Source organism: Tauraco erythrolophus, chromosome 10 (genome assembly GCF_009769465.1).
Source record: "Tauraco erythrolophus isolate bTauEry1 chromosome 10, bTauEry1.pri, whole genome shotgun sequence".
Lineage (NCBI taxonomy): Eukaryota > Metazoa > Chordata > Aves > Musophagiformes > Musophagidae > Tauraco > Tauraco erythrolophus.
Window position 1 is genome coordinate 5,088,934 of NC_141474.1, and position 17,866 is coordinate 5,106,799.

The 17,866-nt window shown below is 41.5% G+C and overlaps 1 protein-coding gene across 4 annotated transcripts in view; it reads left to right on the plus strand.

Moving 5' to 3' along the window:
* RASAL2 (RAS protein activator like 2) overlaps positions 1-17,866 on the plus strand; it is a 122,718-nt gene that overhangs the window by 66,059 nt on the left and 38,793 nt on the right. For 3 of the 4 annotated variants that reach the window (XM_009978458.2, XM_086617153.1, XM_086617152.1), the window contains exon 1: positions 5,896-5,946. In XM_009978458.2, the coding sequence (XP_009976760.2) occupies positions 5,911-5,946 (36 nt within the window). In that variant the 5' untranslated portion in view covers positions 5,896-5,910. Of the gene's footprint in view, positions 1-5,839; positions 5,947-17,866 lie in introns of those variants that run through there. The other variant, XM_086617151.1, reaches the window with a different exon arrangement.

Here is a 17,866-nt window from a genome sequence, read left to right on the forward strand (position 1 = left end):
CAAGCTCTGCAGTTCCTGTTGTTCATGAAACAAATATTGAGTCTGTCTCTGTACTAAACCACTCAACTGGTGGTTACATCTACGAATAACATCTTCAAAAACTAGCTGCCAACAGCAAACCCAGAAGTGCTCCAACTCTTCCAAGCTTAGAATTGAGCCTATTATTTCTTTTAAGTGTGTTTGTGCAAGAAATACTGAGTCACAGAAAGTCAAGTGCTGCGGGTTTTTATCCTGTATTTCTTTTGTAGTTAATCCCTAAGACTAATTGGCCTTTTGACAGAGTAGAAAATATTGCTGAAGGAGGCCTTGAAATCCTTTAGTCCCTTCTAGTCTGTTGTCATTGCCTGGTGTCTTTGAGAAACACTGGTCTATCCCATTCTTACATATCTCCAATAACAAAGATTTTTTTCTTTTTCCAAATCTTTCCTCAAGATCCCTTTTTGTTTTCACCCTCTAGGATTCAGTTCTTTATCTAGGGATAATTATTTTAGTATAAGTTTATTTCAAAAATAAATAATTGCCTAGAGGCCTATAAAGGGTGACTTACTTAATTTGCATGTCTTATTTCCTTAACGTACTTCTTCCCTCCTGCCTCCTGCGTAGGGTTTATCCCATATTAGTACTGCCCTATTTCAAGTTAAGACCATAAACACTTTGGGACAGAAATGGTGCCTGTTCAGTACTCAGTCTAGTACCTGCACCTGGTAAGAGCCCTCTAGGCTATTATTACCATATTTGAAATGTATGATACCCTGTCCAGGCAAAGGAATTTCTAAAGTGGCATAAATAAATATTTAGATTGTTTGTCCACTGTGGTAACTATCGCTGCGTGAGTGCTACAACATTTAAAACGACAACAAATTTTTACTTAAAAAAGGGGCACAGTATGTGTAGCTTATTGATCCTTCCTTCAGGCAAGAGGCTAATTACAGGCTTGTTTGATTGTTCAGCTAATGCTCCGACCAGCAGCAATTACCATTTTCTCCTGGGGAGTGCCAAGGTAGCTATATAAAGGGGGTGAAAATATTTAGGTGAGTTTTGTTTTGTTTCAGCTGGGGACATTTTAATTCCAGTGTACCTGAGAGGCAGTCTTTGGGAACACTTGCTTCTGGAGGGGTAATTGGTCGTATTGAACTGTTTTTGTATTTTTCAAATGCCTGCAATTAAGCTAGACTTGAGAGGCAGAATGAATTGATTCTTTTTATGAATCATATTCTCTGTCCCCTCTAGTCGCAGGCTAAAGTACCACCATATCAGGATGTGTGCAGACAAAACAAAAGGAAGTCCCAGTCCCTGAAACCTTATTGTATCTTTCTTTTATTTTCCGAACCAGTGGATAATACACACGAGCAGTCTGCCTCCTTCCAAGTAAAGACAACACAAAGATATCAAATAATGATATTCGGAGAATGAATTTGAGGATGGATTTCTTTTAATTTATTTTTTTTGCTCAACAGAATCTATGTTTTGGGAAAAAAATACCAATTTTTTGTCAGTATTACAATTTTTTTTTTTTTCAGGGTATGGTAAACGTAGCCTTTCACAAATCCGTATCTTTCTTGCACATCAGAGCGAAGGATCTTGTAGCAGGTAATTGGTCAGTGCTAAGCCATGTGTTGTTATTGATAAAATTGTGACTTTGATTATTGATTGTGACTTTGATCACTTGATTACTATGAACTGCTAAAAGTCACAACTGATAAGACTGGTGTGCAGAACGTGACCAGGCTGAGAACTTTAGTATAGGAACGTAGGACCTGGAGTAGATGGTCTGATCAGTTGTTCACTGTGGCAGAGACCAGTACGAGCCCCTTATGAGTAACAACAGACAAGAGCCATGCTTGCCAGTGCATCTCCAGGTAGGTCTTTGGGACTGCTTTAGAGTCACTTCCTGGACTTCATAAGTGGGAACTCGGATCTGCAAATGTTCTTGCCAGTCCTGGGAGGATGCAAGCCTGGTCTGGAACATGCCGCAGTCTTGACGCAAGTCCCACTGAGTCGTGCAGTCGTTTCGTTGCATTGCCCTTTGCAAAATCAGGGACACCCCTGTAATCTTTGTTTCTGTGACCTTATTTGCAAGTTCAGTAACTTAATTCTTTTCACTCTAACCCCTGAGGATATTTCTTTCCTGATTGTTTTCCTGCCCTTCTCCGATACATTTCTAATTCAGAAAAATGGAGATAGAGTAGCAAGCACTGTCCTGCAAAGCTGGGGCGTTTGTTTCATCTCTACTTCTCTCCTGCTGAGAAAAAGCTCTTCACAGTAGAATACAAATTCCCACGACACCAAGGTTTCATATTTCAAGTGACCAGAGCACCCACCAATAGGAAATTCAGATCGAGTCACAGAGTTGCATCCTTACTGGAGGTCATGGAGGCTACTCCGCTGTGGCCAAGAAGGTTGCCTTCAAAGGACAGCAATCATCACCACTACTCAAGAGTAGTAAGTGGCATCTGTCTTACACAAAGCTGCCTTCTGGCCAACAAAACAAGCTTTGGTGTTGCAGAGGGTAGAGAGTGGCACAATATGAAGATGTGAGGAGACCTACCTTCCTTGTATCCTTGGGCAGTTCCCTCTTCAGAGGCACCTGCCATTGCTGAGTAATTGGCTCAGCTCATTTGTAACTGTTTTGTGTAGTGTGTGAATATTTATTTGAATAAATATTTTATTTACATCACCAATATATGAGGTGATAACTTAAAATTGTCCCATAGGGATGTTTACAGCTCATTTTTTGATGGATTACTTTTTTAAGGTTGAATAGGGGAAGATCTGTCTACCTTTTTTTTTTTTTTTTCCCTTCAGAAATTGAGAGTGGATGAAAAGGGTTTCAGATTGTACAGTGTGATTTTTCTGTAGTCTTAGTCCCGGAGAGTGAGCAATGCAGAAAGCAGTTGTAATTTAATACGAAGCCGACGAGAGGTACATTGATTTTTACAGCAGGTGAAGATTATGTAAGAGTAGCCTCTAGCATTACTCGTGGAGCAAGAGAGGGAGCTGTGGAATTTTTTGCCTGGTGGTGACAGTATAGATTTTTTTTTTACACAACTCAGCAAAAATACTGTTCTACGGGCATCGTAGCAGGTTGCTTTAGCTTTTGATTTCCACTTAACATATCTCAACAATTTTGCTATATCTGGGTTGTCTTTTTCCTGGAGACTGAGCATACTGTTTATTTGCTCTTGGTTTTTTTTGGAAGGAGAAGAGGGGGAAAAGCAGTTTTTATTGCATTGCGGGCACCTTGTGAATGTTTAATTTTCCCTTTCCCATTTGGTACACTTCTGTGACGGTCTGAGAACGGAAGAAACTCATTTTACCGATGGAATCTCAGTGTTTTATTTGTAGAGAACTTGAACTGCTGCTGGGTGGATGTGGGGGAAGAGGCGAGCCAAGGAGAGCCAGGCATGTTCCTTGTTGTAGCTTTTCAGCTCCCTTTGGTTTAAACTTTTTCCTAAACTGCTGCTCCTGAAGAACCTATTGTTGAAAATAGCGGGGAATTCGGGGCTCTCGTTTTCATTTCTGACTCAGCAAAGTTAACAGACTGTGTTAAATTACTGAAGCAGCTTTGATGTGATTTCCTGTGCATGAGAAGTGGAGAAAGCCAAACCTTTTACGTTACACATTACTATTCGACGTAAAATAAAAGGTGCTCGCTTTAGTCCCCACTTCCACGTGAATATACCACTCCTGCTTGCTTTCATTACGTTTACAGTGAGAACAGCAGAAGTAATCACTTAAATCCTACGTAACACAGCTCTCTTTGGGAGAGCAGTACTTACAGGTGCTGCAAAAAATAAGTTTCCCTTTGTAGAGGCGGGAGGAGGAGGGGGCTGGCGGTATAAAGAGAGCACATCTTCAGATAAAACTAGCAACCTCTGCAACGGCTCCTGAGATGGTGGGACTGACCGTTATTTGAAAACCTCGATCTCTCACTGGCCCTGCTCCAACCACTTTGTTCTCTAAAGGTGCCCCTGACGGGGACTTACCCTCCAGCGCTGGACCAGGCGGTGCCTCCTCAGCTGTACAAGAAAGTACCCGATGCTGCTCATCAGCTGAAGGAGAAATCTCCCCGAAGGTGGTATCGCTCTGTCGCAGCTATTGCGGGCTTTGATGCACCGTGATTTACTCGGTCGGTGCGAGCAGGGGGTGCACGCATCATCCTCATGGTCGACAGCGAGCGGCCGTGCCCTGCCCGCTGTGTAAAACTGGACTTCGTTTGCCCGGTTTAGGAGGCTGTTCTCCCTCTTAGCAGCTCTTTCCCCGTCGGTGGTTAGAAGCAGATTGAGAGGCTGAATGTTAGCGGGTTTGATTTTTCAAAAGATAAATATCTACAGCGTGAGACACTAACACTGCAGGGTCCAGATTTCTTAGCCTCTCGTTCAGGATGCTCCATTTTGTCGTTCCTCAAGCATCCGTGGGAGACACGTATTACAACTCTGGTGAAATCAAAATCCGGTATGCAAAGACATCACAAGTAATGTTATCCCTGAAGAAGGCTTGTCTCGTTTTTTCTTCGGTTATTTGGAGGAAAACACTGCTCTCGTGGCACCAGCTGGCTGTCTCTCTCTGTAAACCTCTTTTGCTGCTGTGAATCAGGAGATACAGTGAAATTCTCTGTAGCGGGGGGACGCCGGCAGTTGGGCGTCTGTTAATAGCCTGAAAGTAACTAATGAGGATGTGCAGTCGGAGCGATTGATTGAATAGCTGCAGTCCTCTGTGTTTCTTCTTCACTCGCTCGCTCGCTCTCTGCAAGCTGAGGGAAGGGAGGGGGAACGCAGAGACCCAGCTTTCTCTTAAGTGGAAGTAGCACGGATCCCCAGGGCCAGGCGGCCAGAAATGGAAGTTTAAGCTGCATCTGTCTCTTGAAAGGAAAACGGCAGGAGTCAAAATGTCACTGCCTGGAGTCACGGCTTACTCCTTTTCTTTAAGACTCAGAAGATAACAATGGACTTTCTGCTAGGAAGTGGGTTTTTTTTCCTCCCCGTGCTGGGGGATGTTTTGTGAAGCTGGATTCCTTTAAGCCTGGCAATTGAGCTGGAGATGGGCAGCAGTTGTGATAAAGGTATCTGTATGTATATGTGTGTGGATCTAGCTATATAAAAAAAAAAATGCATATATGTGTGGTTATGTAGATATTTTTAATAGCATGTATAATTTATTATGCCATTATTTTAGTATCTATAGAAGAAAAAGATATAAGTGTGTCTTTTGTGAATATTTGTGCTCGTCAGATCAGCCTGCATGGATTTAAGATGCCAAAGTCGTATCTTAGTAAGGTCATATTGCTAGAATGAGAAGAAGTTGACCTATTTTTTTATCTGCAGAGACGCATATGTCATATTACCTGGGCAGTTATGAGTCTTCTGCTGGTTGCATGGTTTGAGCAAGTAGTGTGATCATATAAGACCGAACTTTGACCTTTGTCAAATTGTACTCAGCTCTGCCTAAAATTGAGCTTCCCTGTGTCTTGGATTTACTTATCTGTTAGTTACTGTGTTGCTTATGTAAAATAAAATAAAATAAAATTTAAAATTCTCTGAATACTATCTCACAAACAGTAACAGAATACTAAATATGTTTGGGTATTAATCTTTTCCAGCATTCTTTATTTTAATTGCCTGTTGCCTACAGTCAAGTCAGATTCACAGCCTCGAGTCTGTCAGTGGAAGTGCCATTGTAATTTAATAAGTAAATAAGATATATAGAGAGAGGTGAATGTAATTCAGCAGTTTAGTAATGCACTTGAAACTTTGCTGAGGCGTCTGTCCTGCAGAGCATAAAACCTGACTATTCCCCACCCCGCAGCACCCATTCACCTGCTTTTTCTTCTCTTCCTTAGAGGTCCCAGCAGAGAGATCTCCTCGCAGACGGAGCATCTCCGGGACCAGCACCTCTGAGAAAACCAACTCCATGGATGCTTCGAATACTTCACCTTTCAAAGTGCCAGTAAGTATGCCTTTCCTGCAAAGGAGGAATTTTTCTCATTGAATAGGAGGAGGAGATTAAAATATCACAGTGCACATCTAAGCTGGGTGAGGGGGGGAAGTAGTTGGTTAATATTTCCATTTGACCAAGAGCTATCAACTGTCATGTATTATCAATGAGATTTCTGGTAGATCTGTAACTTGCTTATTTTCATTGCCTTGATCTAAAGTTGCAGATAGTGGAACATCAGTGTTAATGTGGGCAGCGACCTATATAAATACTTTTGAAGTGGCTGCCAGGGATTGCATTACATATTCAATTTTGACTAAGAAAAAAGTTCGTTTAGGTTGGCGATAGCGTGTTATTTTTCCTCATGCCAACGAAGTAGATAGAAAATTGGAATGGCTTTATAGTTTATTTGGAAGCAGATGAAATTTCTGCAGGTGCGTTAATTGCTCTTTAGCTCTTCGTTTTTTGTCGTGAGTTCAGTTGGCTGTGAGTCTGCAGGAGACTTTTTCAGCTAGAGTCTGGATTTTCTTGCCTGTGTCAGTCTTTGGTCAGTGTATCCAAGAGCACAAAGGCCTTTCTATTATTAGGCTGAGGGCAAATGCTTCAAGTGAAAATGAGGTGCTGAGTAATTTTTTAACAATATTTGTTTGTGTGTTAAAACATCAAACTTGAATATTGCAAATATTTTTATAACCCTCTTTATTTTTGGCAAGTAATCTGTCTACTTTAAAACCTGAGGAAAAACAGGAGAAGAATTATCTAGTGAACATTGGGGTTTTCATGTATATTGTCTTTGGACATGAGTGTCATTTCTGTACCTTAATGTATACGTTCTTGCTTTGCTTTAGATAGCACTCGTCCTTTTTAAGCACATTTCCTAGCTCACTTTAGATCCAAATGTGTGTGAAACTTGAGTTTTGATTGAATCCTACATTGGGTCATTTTAAAAATAAAATAAAAAAAACAACAAAGGATTTAATGAGAGCTATTTAAATTATAAAAGGATTAAGGTTGGTCAGAGTGTATAGAATATATGGTGTTTAAAGCAACCTGTAAACTCATGATTTATTGGAATTGAAAAAGGGACCAAGGAAGCAGTGAACATACCGAGTATTCGTACTTGGTGCCTTTTCAGAGCCATAGAACAGTATAGAATGGAAGAGACCTCTGGAAGTCTCGATGGTCTATCTCCTTCTTCAAAGCTGGACCAACTTATATAAGGTTGCTCGGGGCGTTCTCCAGTCGGGTGCTGAAAACCTCCAAGGATGCAGATTGCACTGCCTTGCTGGACAACCTCTTCTGATGTTTGACCGTCCTCATTGTGAAGAATATTTCTTTTGTAAGGGCTTTCTTGTCAGAACAAAACTTGAACGTCTTATGTCTATTGAGAGACGATGGATCACATTTTCCTCTAGTTTAAAAAATATCGGAAGTAGCAGTTACAGCAGAATATATTGCTTAGCCTTGAGAATAGAAAACTCAGAGGGAAATCTTAGCAATGTCTATAAATACCTGATGGAAGGGAAGAAAGATGACGGAGCCAGGCTCTTTGGACAAGAGACAGTGAGCAAAAAATCCTTTTTTGACTGGGAGGGTGATCAAACGCTGGAACAGATTGTCTGGGGAGGTTGTGGAGTCTCCATTCTTGGAGATACATTCAAAACCAGACTGGACACGCAGTCCTAAGCATTTTGCTTTAGTTTACTCTGCTTTGAGCAGGGGGGCTGGACTAGACAATCTCCAAAAGTGCCTTCTCACCTCAGCTATTCTGTGATTCTACAAACTATCTTCTATCACTTCAGTGACCTGTTTTCTGGATGGTACTTGGGGAAAAAATGGGTCTTGGTCTAGTTGCATGTGAAGTTGTCGCAAGAATATTCTGTTACGTCAAGTTCTGAGATTTTTATACTGAGCCCATGGTCCACACAGTTCCAGGAGGATTTCTGAAGTCTGAGAGCCTTTAAAAGTCCTAGCTATTCTCATCTTCATTTACAAAAAATTCTCTGTTGTCTTTGTTTTCATCTATAAGTAACTGCCCCAGCCTTTGAAAATATATATGCAGTGTTGTAGCCTTTGCCTAACGACTGCAAGCTACATATCAGAAGCGTTTGGTTACTATCTGTATTGTTTATTTTATATGCCTCCTTTTTCCTTTGTTCCTCATTTTTGTACGATTATTTTAATGTTGGTCCTATCTTTTAAGTAATGTCTTAATGTATCTCTAATTATTCTCTAATAGTTCTCTAATACTTCTTAGCTCCTGCTCCCTTTCAAAACAAGAACCTTGCAGAATGTTTCTCATTTTGCCTGGCAGTGATTTGGGCTTTTAGGACTCTGGCAAATAGGCTCAGGAAGCAGTACGTGGCTGCCTTTCTTGGGCATAAACCAGCAAAAAAACTAGAAGCTAATTGTGCCACATGTAGCTGGTATCATGCTTTTTTGTCTGCCTGGCCACCTGTATACCCAGGAGCAGAATGCACCCTCCTGTCTTTCTGGTAGGGACAAGGCTTCTGACTTTGTAGGTTTTGCACTGAATAACCCATTTATATGCTGTTACTCTGTAGCAGGTTGTGGTGCAGGTGGGGACTGAGATCACCTTGTTTTAAAACATGCCAACTTGTGATCTGTTTAAAAGTGCAAGCTGCAATCAGAAGTCAGATTGCTTAAGAGCACAGATGAGCTCAAGCCAAAACTACTAAAATAAAATGCCCTGTTAACTTTGTGGATTGGCACACGTCTAATGGGTGGATGATAAGATGGAGAGGAATCATGTTTCTTCCTTTGATTCATATTAAGAATTTCCCAGCTCTCAGAAGTAGGTACGATGACTTGGGTGCCTCATGGAAGTCTCAAATCAGTGGTCTGAGAAGAGCTTCAAGTGAAGGATGGGCAACCTGGTGTAGTGGAGGGTTTCCCTGCCCACGGCAGAGGGGTTGGAACTCAATGATCTTTGAGGTCCCTTCCAACCCAAACCATTCTATGATTCTATGTAAGAGGTGCCTATAATGGCTTTAAATTTCTGTGCGTGTGTGAGATCATCTTTATTTGACAGGGATTTGTTGTACATATAAAGGAGATGAATAATAAGAGAACTCACGTTTTTGTTTTCCCAAACATCGGTGCCTACAGCATAGGTCGGAGCGCGGTAGGCAGCTGCAGTGTGGTGCTGTCTCAGTTATTCTTCCCGCGGACCTGACTCTGTGCCATGCCTCTTGTACTCGCTGCTTGGATTTCTAACAGAAAGCAGCTTAAGGCAGGGGACAGCTTAACCTTCCTCCATACTGATGGAAAATTATGCTGAGACTTTCATAATAAGTTGCTTTTACAGCTTTTTAAGTTTACCTCTCAGAAAAGCTATTTAAAAGCTGTCTTCTCAATAGGACAGTGGCTTCCAGCATGTTCTGTGCAGGTTTTTTTTCCTTTCAAACGCCAGGCAGTGGTACTCACTCAAAACAAGGCATCTGTTTTTTTAATACTGCTAATTGGCATTTGTTTAGCATCTGGAATTTTGATTCATAATGGCATAATGGCCTTTAAGGGAACATTTCCTTGACGAGACATTTTTTTAAGTAGTCTCTTCAGTGGCAGTGGTCGATGAAGGATTTATTTTAAGGGACTGACGTGTAAAGTTCAGGAAATTTGCCTTCCTACCTCCTCTATGTGCACTGGAGGAAAAGAAATGTTTAAATTTACTGATGTGTGAAAAGTAGAATTTCAGTAGTTATAAACATACTCTTTCTCAGGACTAACCACCGCATGGACCAGAATGTGCAACGTGTTTGTTCTGGTTATCTCCCACCAAGGGGAATAAAGTGGATTCTGCTAATGCTGACATCACACCGCACAAGGCATACATACAGAGATAAGAGCTCTTGGTGCTTGTCCTTTCTTTTTCTTCCCCATTTCCCCAAATATTGCTGTCTGCAGTTAAAACATTAGTCTCCGTCCGGGTTCAGTGGTGTTAATTGCCGTTTGACAATTTCCAAGCGTATCTGGGAGGAATACTGAGAGAGAACGGAAGGGCACGAAAGGTAGGAAAATTAAGAATGAGGAGTGTGTGAGTGTGTCCTCTCACATAGAGGCAGATGTGTGCTGTTTATAGATACGCCTATATAGGAAAAGTCATATTTTCAATAACGAACATTATTTGACTGAACAAATAGGAAGGCAGACGGAACTGGCTAGAAGTAGGCATCGTGACGCATAGGTGGGCGAGAAACCAGCTTTTCCCTTCCCACGCACAGTGTCCTGGCAGAGCGTCTCGGTCTCAGTGCATCCCGTTCCCTGCTGTGGCACTGTGGAGCCCCGGTAGCGCTGCGGCAGCCTGCTGTATCTCTCATGGCTCTGCCATTGGAAAAGAGGGACTGGGGTAAATATGAGATTATCAAAATCTTCACACTTCCTGCAGTGGCAGGATAGAAAGGAATTGCTAAGTCTCACATTGTGCTCTCCAATTTTCCCTTCTTTGGGGTAGGGTTGTTAGTGAGTTGTTATTACAAATGATATATGATTCATTCATGTCTGCTGGCTATTAGAAAAAAAAGACAAGGAAGAGGCAAAGAAGCAAGCGCAAATGAGACAGGAAGCCAGAACACAATCTTTGAAGTAAATAAAATGATTTTTATAGGAACTTTGTGTGCATATGATGGGAAGACTGATACTTACAGATTGCCTTCCTTGGTTTGTTTCTAGTCGAGAGTATAATTGGATCTATAGAAATCCTGTCTGCCTCTTTGCTCTTTAAGAGTACTGCTAAATGGAACAGAAGACAACGCAGCCAACCTAAGTGAAGGTCAAAGCTTGATGAGATCTCACTGCTGCCCAGCCTCATCTTTTATGCAGTCAGCAAGATTGTTGCTTCTCCAGAGCGCCGCTCCACTACCGTCATGCTGCCGGGTTAGGACAAGTCTGATCTTTTCTGGCCATGTGACCTGACAGCATACAAGTACATATTTTAATTCTGCCTCAGTGCCAATGCAGAGATGGAATTGTTGATTTACATTAATGGGAGGCGTCGTGGCATCCTCCATGAAGAACTGTCTGTGCTCAGATCTGTCCCCGCTTTTGTAAGATTAACATTTTGCCTTCCACTTTCCACTCTTTTCTTACCGTAACACGTTTGTTTGAATTTGCTTTAAGTTTTTATCTTTTGCCTGTGATGTGATGGCTTAGGTATGCTGGCTATTATTCCGCAGATTTTGCATCGTAGAGCATAAATGGGTGCTTGACTATCTCCAGAATGCTCACCCTGTTCTCATCTGTATCTTCGTTCTGGGCTAACACTGTTGGTAGGCTCTATAACCTTCACAATATCTTTCTGCCAAAGTGGATCTGTTCGTTACATCAGATGTTACCTTTGAGTCAGACGATGGGTGTGTCTAGTCTGTGGCTCGGTCTGGTGGACCTCAACAGCAGGAATTCCTCACATTTGGTGTAAACTTGACTTTATCTAGTTCCCCTGCACTTGATGTAGGGAAGCTATGAATATATATAGCTTTAAACACTGGTCACATGCCAGCCGACCTTGGTTTAACTGTGCACTGACTCGTTCTGTTCTTCACCTCCGAGTCATGGCTTAGTCAAGTTATTCAGAGTTTAATTAGTGCATCCTCTGCAAATCAGTCCTTCTGGCCCTTTTATCACTTTTCTTGCTCTTGTGTTTTTAATTCCTCTCAATTGATTCTCCAAGTTCTGGTACTAAAGTTCACAGGAATGTGTGTTATCAGTTTCTAATTGCTCACAACCCTTTGTGTCATTTCTCTGTCCTCCCTGGCCCTCACTTCACCTCCTAATTTAATGTAGCTCAGTGTAATTAATGTGCTGTTTAGCTTTTCTTCCAGATCATTAACAAAGATGTTAAACAGGAGCAGTCGTGCCACTATCCCACCACATCCCATTGGACCCTTTCTTCTACCTTGGTACCTTATCACTTGTCGTAATTACTCTTTTTAGATATTCCTGAAGCCGGTTCTCAGGTTTGTGTTACTAGAGCTTTGATAAAGCTCATTTCCATTTAATTTTTCTAATTAGTATGTCTGTTGTATTATCTAAAGGTATTCTGAAGTGTTGGGCTGCTTGCTGGCTGTGTGCCAGGGGACTAAAGAGCCAGGGTCACGAAAATTGCTGCCTCCTTCCTGACATGAGGGAAAGACAAAAATGCAGCCGCTTGAATTGTGATGAGGTAGGCTGGAGCCATCACTTCTCCATGCGCTTCGTCAGCCACAGCCGATAACGGTTGTTTGATTAAGCACTCTGATAGACTCAGGTCGCTTGTTTCTTATAATATTTATTGTTTATCACCATTGTTTTGTTGTTCTCTAGACAGACTTCTGACCTTTATTCCTTAATTCCTGGATAGGGGCTTTTAAGGATGCTCTTTTCTTACACTAGTGCCTGACGGGGACAGCTCCCGTGAAGGCAGCCAGGCTCTGATCCCAGTTGCATCCATGCTGAATTGGGATCTGAAAAGCCGATGTAGCTCTCCGAGCATTCGGCTAGCTCTTGTTTCTTCATGAATTTTTAAGTATGATTCCCAGTGACTTGGAAATTTGATTCCTTCGGTACTTCTGACTGAATATCATGCAGAGTTTATGCAATCTTATGATACGTTTTATTAACAGGTGTGTTATCAATGTATTCCTGTTGTGATATCCTCTCCATTTCCTTGGTTTTCTTCTTACTGTTCTTAAACTCGTTCATCCTATTCTGCATCCCTCCTGTGGCAACAGATGATTTTTCATTGGAAAGTTGAAACTGTTCTCTGGCCAAATCTGCAGTGCTGTCCCATCAGGGGAAAAATATCTTCCTGATCCTTGCTGTTGATCAGCTTGTGTCCTGAAGCATGAGAATTGCTCACTCTTGTTATTTTTAAACCTGACTAATGCAGCTACATATGTTATTCTTCCTTATATAAACACATAATCTCTTTTTAATCTTGCTGAAAAAAAAAAATTGTCTGTATAATATCTTGTGGTAGAGGATTCTAGGGACTGATTTATAGATAGCACTAGAAAAGGTCTCCTGACAATCAGGTAAATGTGCTGCCTCTCATGTTAATTTGCCTATGGTTTTCTTATGTAACAGAGTGCATGAGGAGCTTAGTTACTTTCCATTCTATTTGTTTTATACATCTATAATCCCTCCTTGCTTTTGTTTCTAAAATAGTCGGTCTTTAAAAAGTATCATTTCTAAATCCCCTCCTCTTGTCTGCCTTTAATCAGTTTATACTTTTGGAGTTGGGGTTTGTTCTGGTTTTCTTGCTGAGACGAGAAGATCAGAAGAGAGTGGTGCATTAGCAGGAAAGCCAAGGCAGATTTACATAATACCACTTTACTTTTATTGTGCTTTATCCTTTGTTCATACATTCAAACATGGTTTTTGTTGTTCTCTGCCCGTGTGCAAACTTCGGTGACATAGTGCCAGGCTTTTTGGATGAGTTGGTGGTGGAATTTGACGGTTGTAAGTCACCGTCTTGTTCTTTATAATACCACTGAGACATATGTATAGTTCTTTTCATCTGCTTTTCTACTGTGTGAGTAGCTGAGAGCCTTTTCAAAGGTAGTCATTACTAATATTTTAATAGTGAGTGTTACTGTGCTCGTAAGCAAACTTCACCTTCTTGCTAGGTATATTGGCATGTTGTTACGCTACAGGCATAGTAAACTTCACTATGTTTGCTCCTAATCCCTGGAATATCCTGCTAGTTTTATCCTTCCATTTTACGATCTGGCTTTCTTCCCCTGCTTCTTTGCTTCCCATAGCTCTACAATGTTACTGGCACAGGAGAGCGTTTTCACTTGGCTACAGTTGTTTATTGGTTTTTTTTCCTTGATAACTGCTTGTGAGCAACTTAAGAAATAAAACGCTCCATGTACTAGCAACGTGCAGTAGTTGGGAGGCAGTTCTGCTGTTGTCCATAGTCACTTGAGTGTTATCTTTGTACCCGTTCAGTCCTTCCCCTCGGAGAGAACAAGTCTCACTGCTCTGTAAATGAAGTTACCCACCTGCTGTCATCAATCATGCATTAGTGCTCCTCATGGAGAATTAGAAATGTTCAAGATGTGTTGCAAGCCTCCAAAAGGTGATGTGTTTGTCTCCAGAAATACTTAATGTCGGTAATGGCGTTGCAAACCACAGCACTGCATGTAAGATGAACCTTTGTCATCACTCATTTTACCCTGGTTTTTGTGCTTGGAAACTTCCACTAGTACCATTGCATTTCATGGATGGATAATTTCTGTTATTGTTATGTATAGAATCATAGAATGGTTAGAGTTGGAAGGGACCTCAAAGATCATCTAGTTCCAACCCCCCTGCCATGGGCAGGGACACCCTCCACCACACCAGGTTGCCCAAAGCCTCATCCAGCCTGGCCTTGAACACTTCCAGGGATGGGGCATCTATAACTTCTCTGGGCAACCTGTGCCAGTGCCTCACCACCCTCTGAGTGAAAAATTTCTTCCTTATATCTAATCAAAATCTCCCCTCTTTCAGTTTAAAGCCATTGCCCCTTGTCCTATCACTACATGCCCTTGTAAAAAGTCCCTCTCCAGTATAGTTTCATTAGATCATTAATTAACCTTTCACTTTCAAACAACAAAGACCATCATTATTTATGATGCATGGGCTGTTCTCTTCAATCAGTGCCTCTGTGGTGAGCAATAGTCGGAGAGTTGAACTGAGTCAAGAGTTGAGTAGTTCATACTTGGGCTGGTTTTGAATTTGTTGGGCAGTTCATGTGCTGCTCTACTGAGACTACGGACAGACAGACAGTTGTCATCTTTGGCACGGAGTGAGCATTTGCTAATGGCGAAGCTGCCCTGAATGACAACCATCCCTGAGTTTAAAATACTTGGGGGTCAGAGTTTCTGTACCTTCCCTGCGCTGCTGTGGGGGGAGGTTACAGAAACCTGCTGGATTTATCACTTCTCCTGTGGCGATTTCTTCTTGGCAGAGTGAGAGAGAGATGAGTTGCTTAAGTTCCAAATGAGATGAATAGAATTCTCAGTGGGATGGAAGTATTTTTAGACGTTGTATCATTGGGATTTCTTACCCCAATGTTTGATGCTTTTGGCTGAGATGATGAACCTGCTCCAAACCTATTCCACGTGCCTGATTGAGTGCGTACTTCTGTGCTCTCACTCTCTCTCTCCCCCTGTCTCTCTTTTCCATCCCTGTTCCCCTAAACCTGTGGTTCTGAGGGGAATTTGTAGTGAGCTTTGTCGCATTAGATGTGTACCATCAAACCTGTCTCTTGAGGGATTAAGGCACAATTCTTCTACGTTTATTCTCTCACTGGACTCCTCTTAAAACATTGCATTTACATGGTCCTGATTTTTTCAAATTGCATCCTAGCTAATTTATTCTACCAAATCTTTTTCAGTTTCTTTTTTTTTAAGAACATAGTCCCATAATTTCTGGCAGTTTGGGTAATAAGTTTACATCTTTTTGTCTGAGGGTGTTTGTTTAAGCAGTAGAATTCCTACTGTTTTTAAAAATGTTCCATGATGATTCTTAAAGCTCAGACACTTCATTACATTTAGGTATAAGAACCAAACAGGAGTGTGTTTTGTGTTGAAATAAGTATTTAAGAGAAATAGTTAGACAATAAGAAAAGAAATAAGGGTGTTTTTGTCTTTTTAATGGTACAAGGTACAGTGATCAGCGTTGGCAGGGATTTCCTCTCTATAGAAGGAAAAGGAAATAAAACTTTCAGTTAGGCAATATTGTTGCAGATAGAAGTTTATATTTCATCACTATGTCTTTTTTATATCTGCATTCAGTATTTAAAAGCACTTCCTTTGGCAAATTGAAGTCAAGAAGCTCTGCTCAGTTCTGGCACGTGTGAATTTTTCATGCTGCTCCCAGGTGGTCCATCTGTAGGCACCGGCCCTGTGTGAACTGCCAGCAAGGTGCAGAAAGCAAATATTGCAAATATTTTCAAGTCTTTTGAGAATGACCAATAAGTACATACTTTGTTTAAGTAATTTTTATCCTTGAGTATGTTCTTAACCTAATTTTTTTTTTTTTGCATGTAGTCAACTCTGGACAGCCTTATTCAACCTCAGATAGCATATTTATTTCATTAGGAAATAGATTATGTTCAATTAAACCAAGAACATGTTTCACTAATGTTAAAGCAATGCCAATTTAAAATTGTGCATGCACACAAAAATGAATATTCACGGTCCCTCTCTGAGTGAGATTAGAATGATTCAATATAAATACTTTGAGAACCCTGCAGAATTGGGTCAGCTTTGTCTTATTTGCCCTTAAGGGGAGAAAAACATGTTACTGCGTGTTTGCAATTTGAGTAGCCTGAGAGGTACTGGAATGAAGCCAGGGTCCACCAGATCTGAATCCCTGTAGTTGGGTTTGTTACCTTTTATGCTGAGAGGTCAGAATATATGAAAGTGCCTTTGAAAGAGCTGTACATCCTCTACTTGAGTTCCAGCAATGGCCCCAAGAGAAGCCTGAAGAGCATCTATTGATTACAGAGTTTTTTCAAAGGCACTTTTTCAATACCAGGACCAAGAAAAGTGCAGGAGCACGAGTAGAGTTTGAGTGGCACACACAGCTAAAACCACTTCTTCCTTTTTGACATTACCTTTTCCCTCAACACGCTATGCAGATTTGTGGGTTTTCTTTTTTTGCAATATCTAGATATCAAGCCTTTTCTTTTCCACTTTATTTTCCACTTCAGGAGAATATAGCAGCTTTCACCCCTGAGGAGCCTGCCAGCTGGCAAGCCTCAGAAACTGAAGGGCAGCCTTAAATGTAGCATTCCCTTCAGAATATTGCAAAAACCAGATTCCTTCTTTGTCTCCTGCAGCACCATCTGACAGGGCATCCCAGTTTCTCTGTGCTGCCTGTGGACAAACACGTGTCAGACTCTTGTGTGTATGAGCAGGTTGTTTCCTACACAGGTATTTGGGAGAGGACAATCTGCACGTGCTGGAAAGATCTTACAGGCAGCATCAGGTGTGGATATGGATAGGCTTTCAGTAACATATCACCATCCATATCTCAATGGAAGAGAGGAGACAGGCCATCTTGCTGTGTTTGCTGAAGATGTCATGGGTGTGGGCCTGAGGAACTGCGCATTTGATGGGATTTTTTTACACTTGACAGCTGAGCAGGACTCAACGTGGTCATTCATCAAAAGAAGGAGAGTGAGAACAAGTGTGAGGAGAGGGAGAACCCACCTACCAGCGTGTACGGTGAGGGGAGTTGTGCAGTTTCAAGGAGGAGTGAATTGTGTGGAAGAAGAGGGACCAAGAAGAACAGAATGAGGAAAGGTAGAGGGGAATTGAAGGGTGTGCTTGTTTAAAGAGACGAGGATACATGTTGTTTCAAAAGGAGCACTGAAATTATGGGAAGATAAAGCCAAATATGAGACTGGAAAATTGTTTTAGAGATGCTTGCAATATGTGTCTTGAGCCTGACCAAATGTGGGCTTTGCTGTTCGGAAGCAACTTCTTTTCTAACAATTAACCTGACATCCACTGATGAGAAGAGGGTGACAGCCCTTTCCTTTGAATACTGTCGAACCATAGAGCAGCGCAGGTTGGACGGGACCTCGAAAGATCACCTGGCCCCACCTTTTGTGGGAAAGGGAGCCTACATGAAATTATGTAGCACCCTGTCCAATTGTAGGTAAACCTCATTTTCTTCCTGAAGAGGTGAAAGAGATTTTTTCAGACTAAAAGATTACAGATAAAGTAGTCTTTTGTTGTGATGGACTAATTCTTATGAGTCTGAGAGATGAACAATTTGCATATTTCAGCCTGGCTGAGTCACCTGGAGCCAACAAGACACTCTTGCTTTGTCAGTGTTCTGCATAGGAATGAACAGAAGACCTTGTTTGTTTCCAATTTGCTGATTTCGGTACTACAGGAGGCAGCTGTGGGCAACATCTGTCACCTGTCCCAAA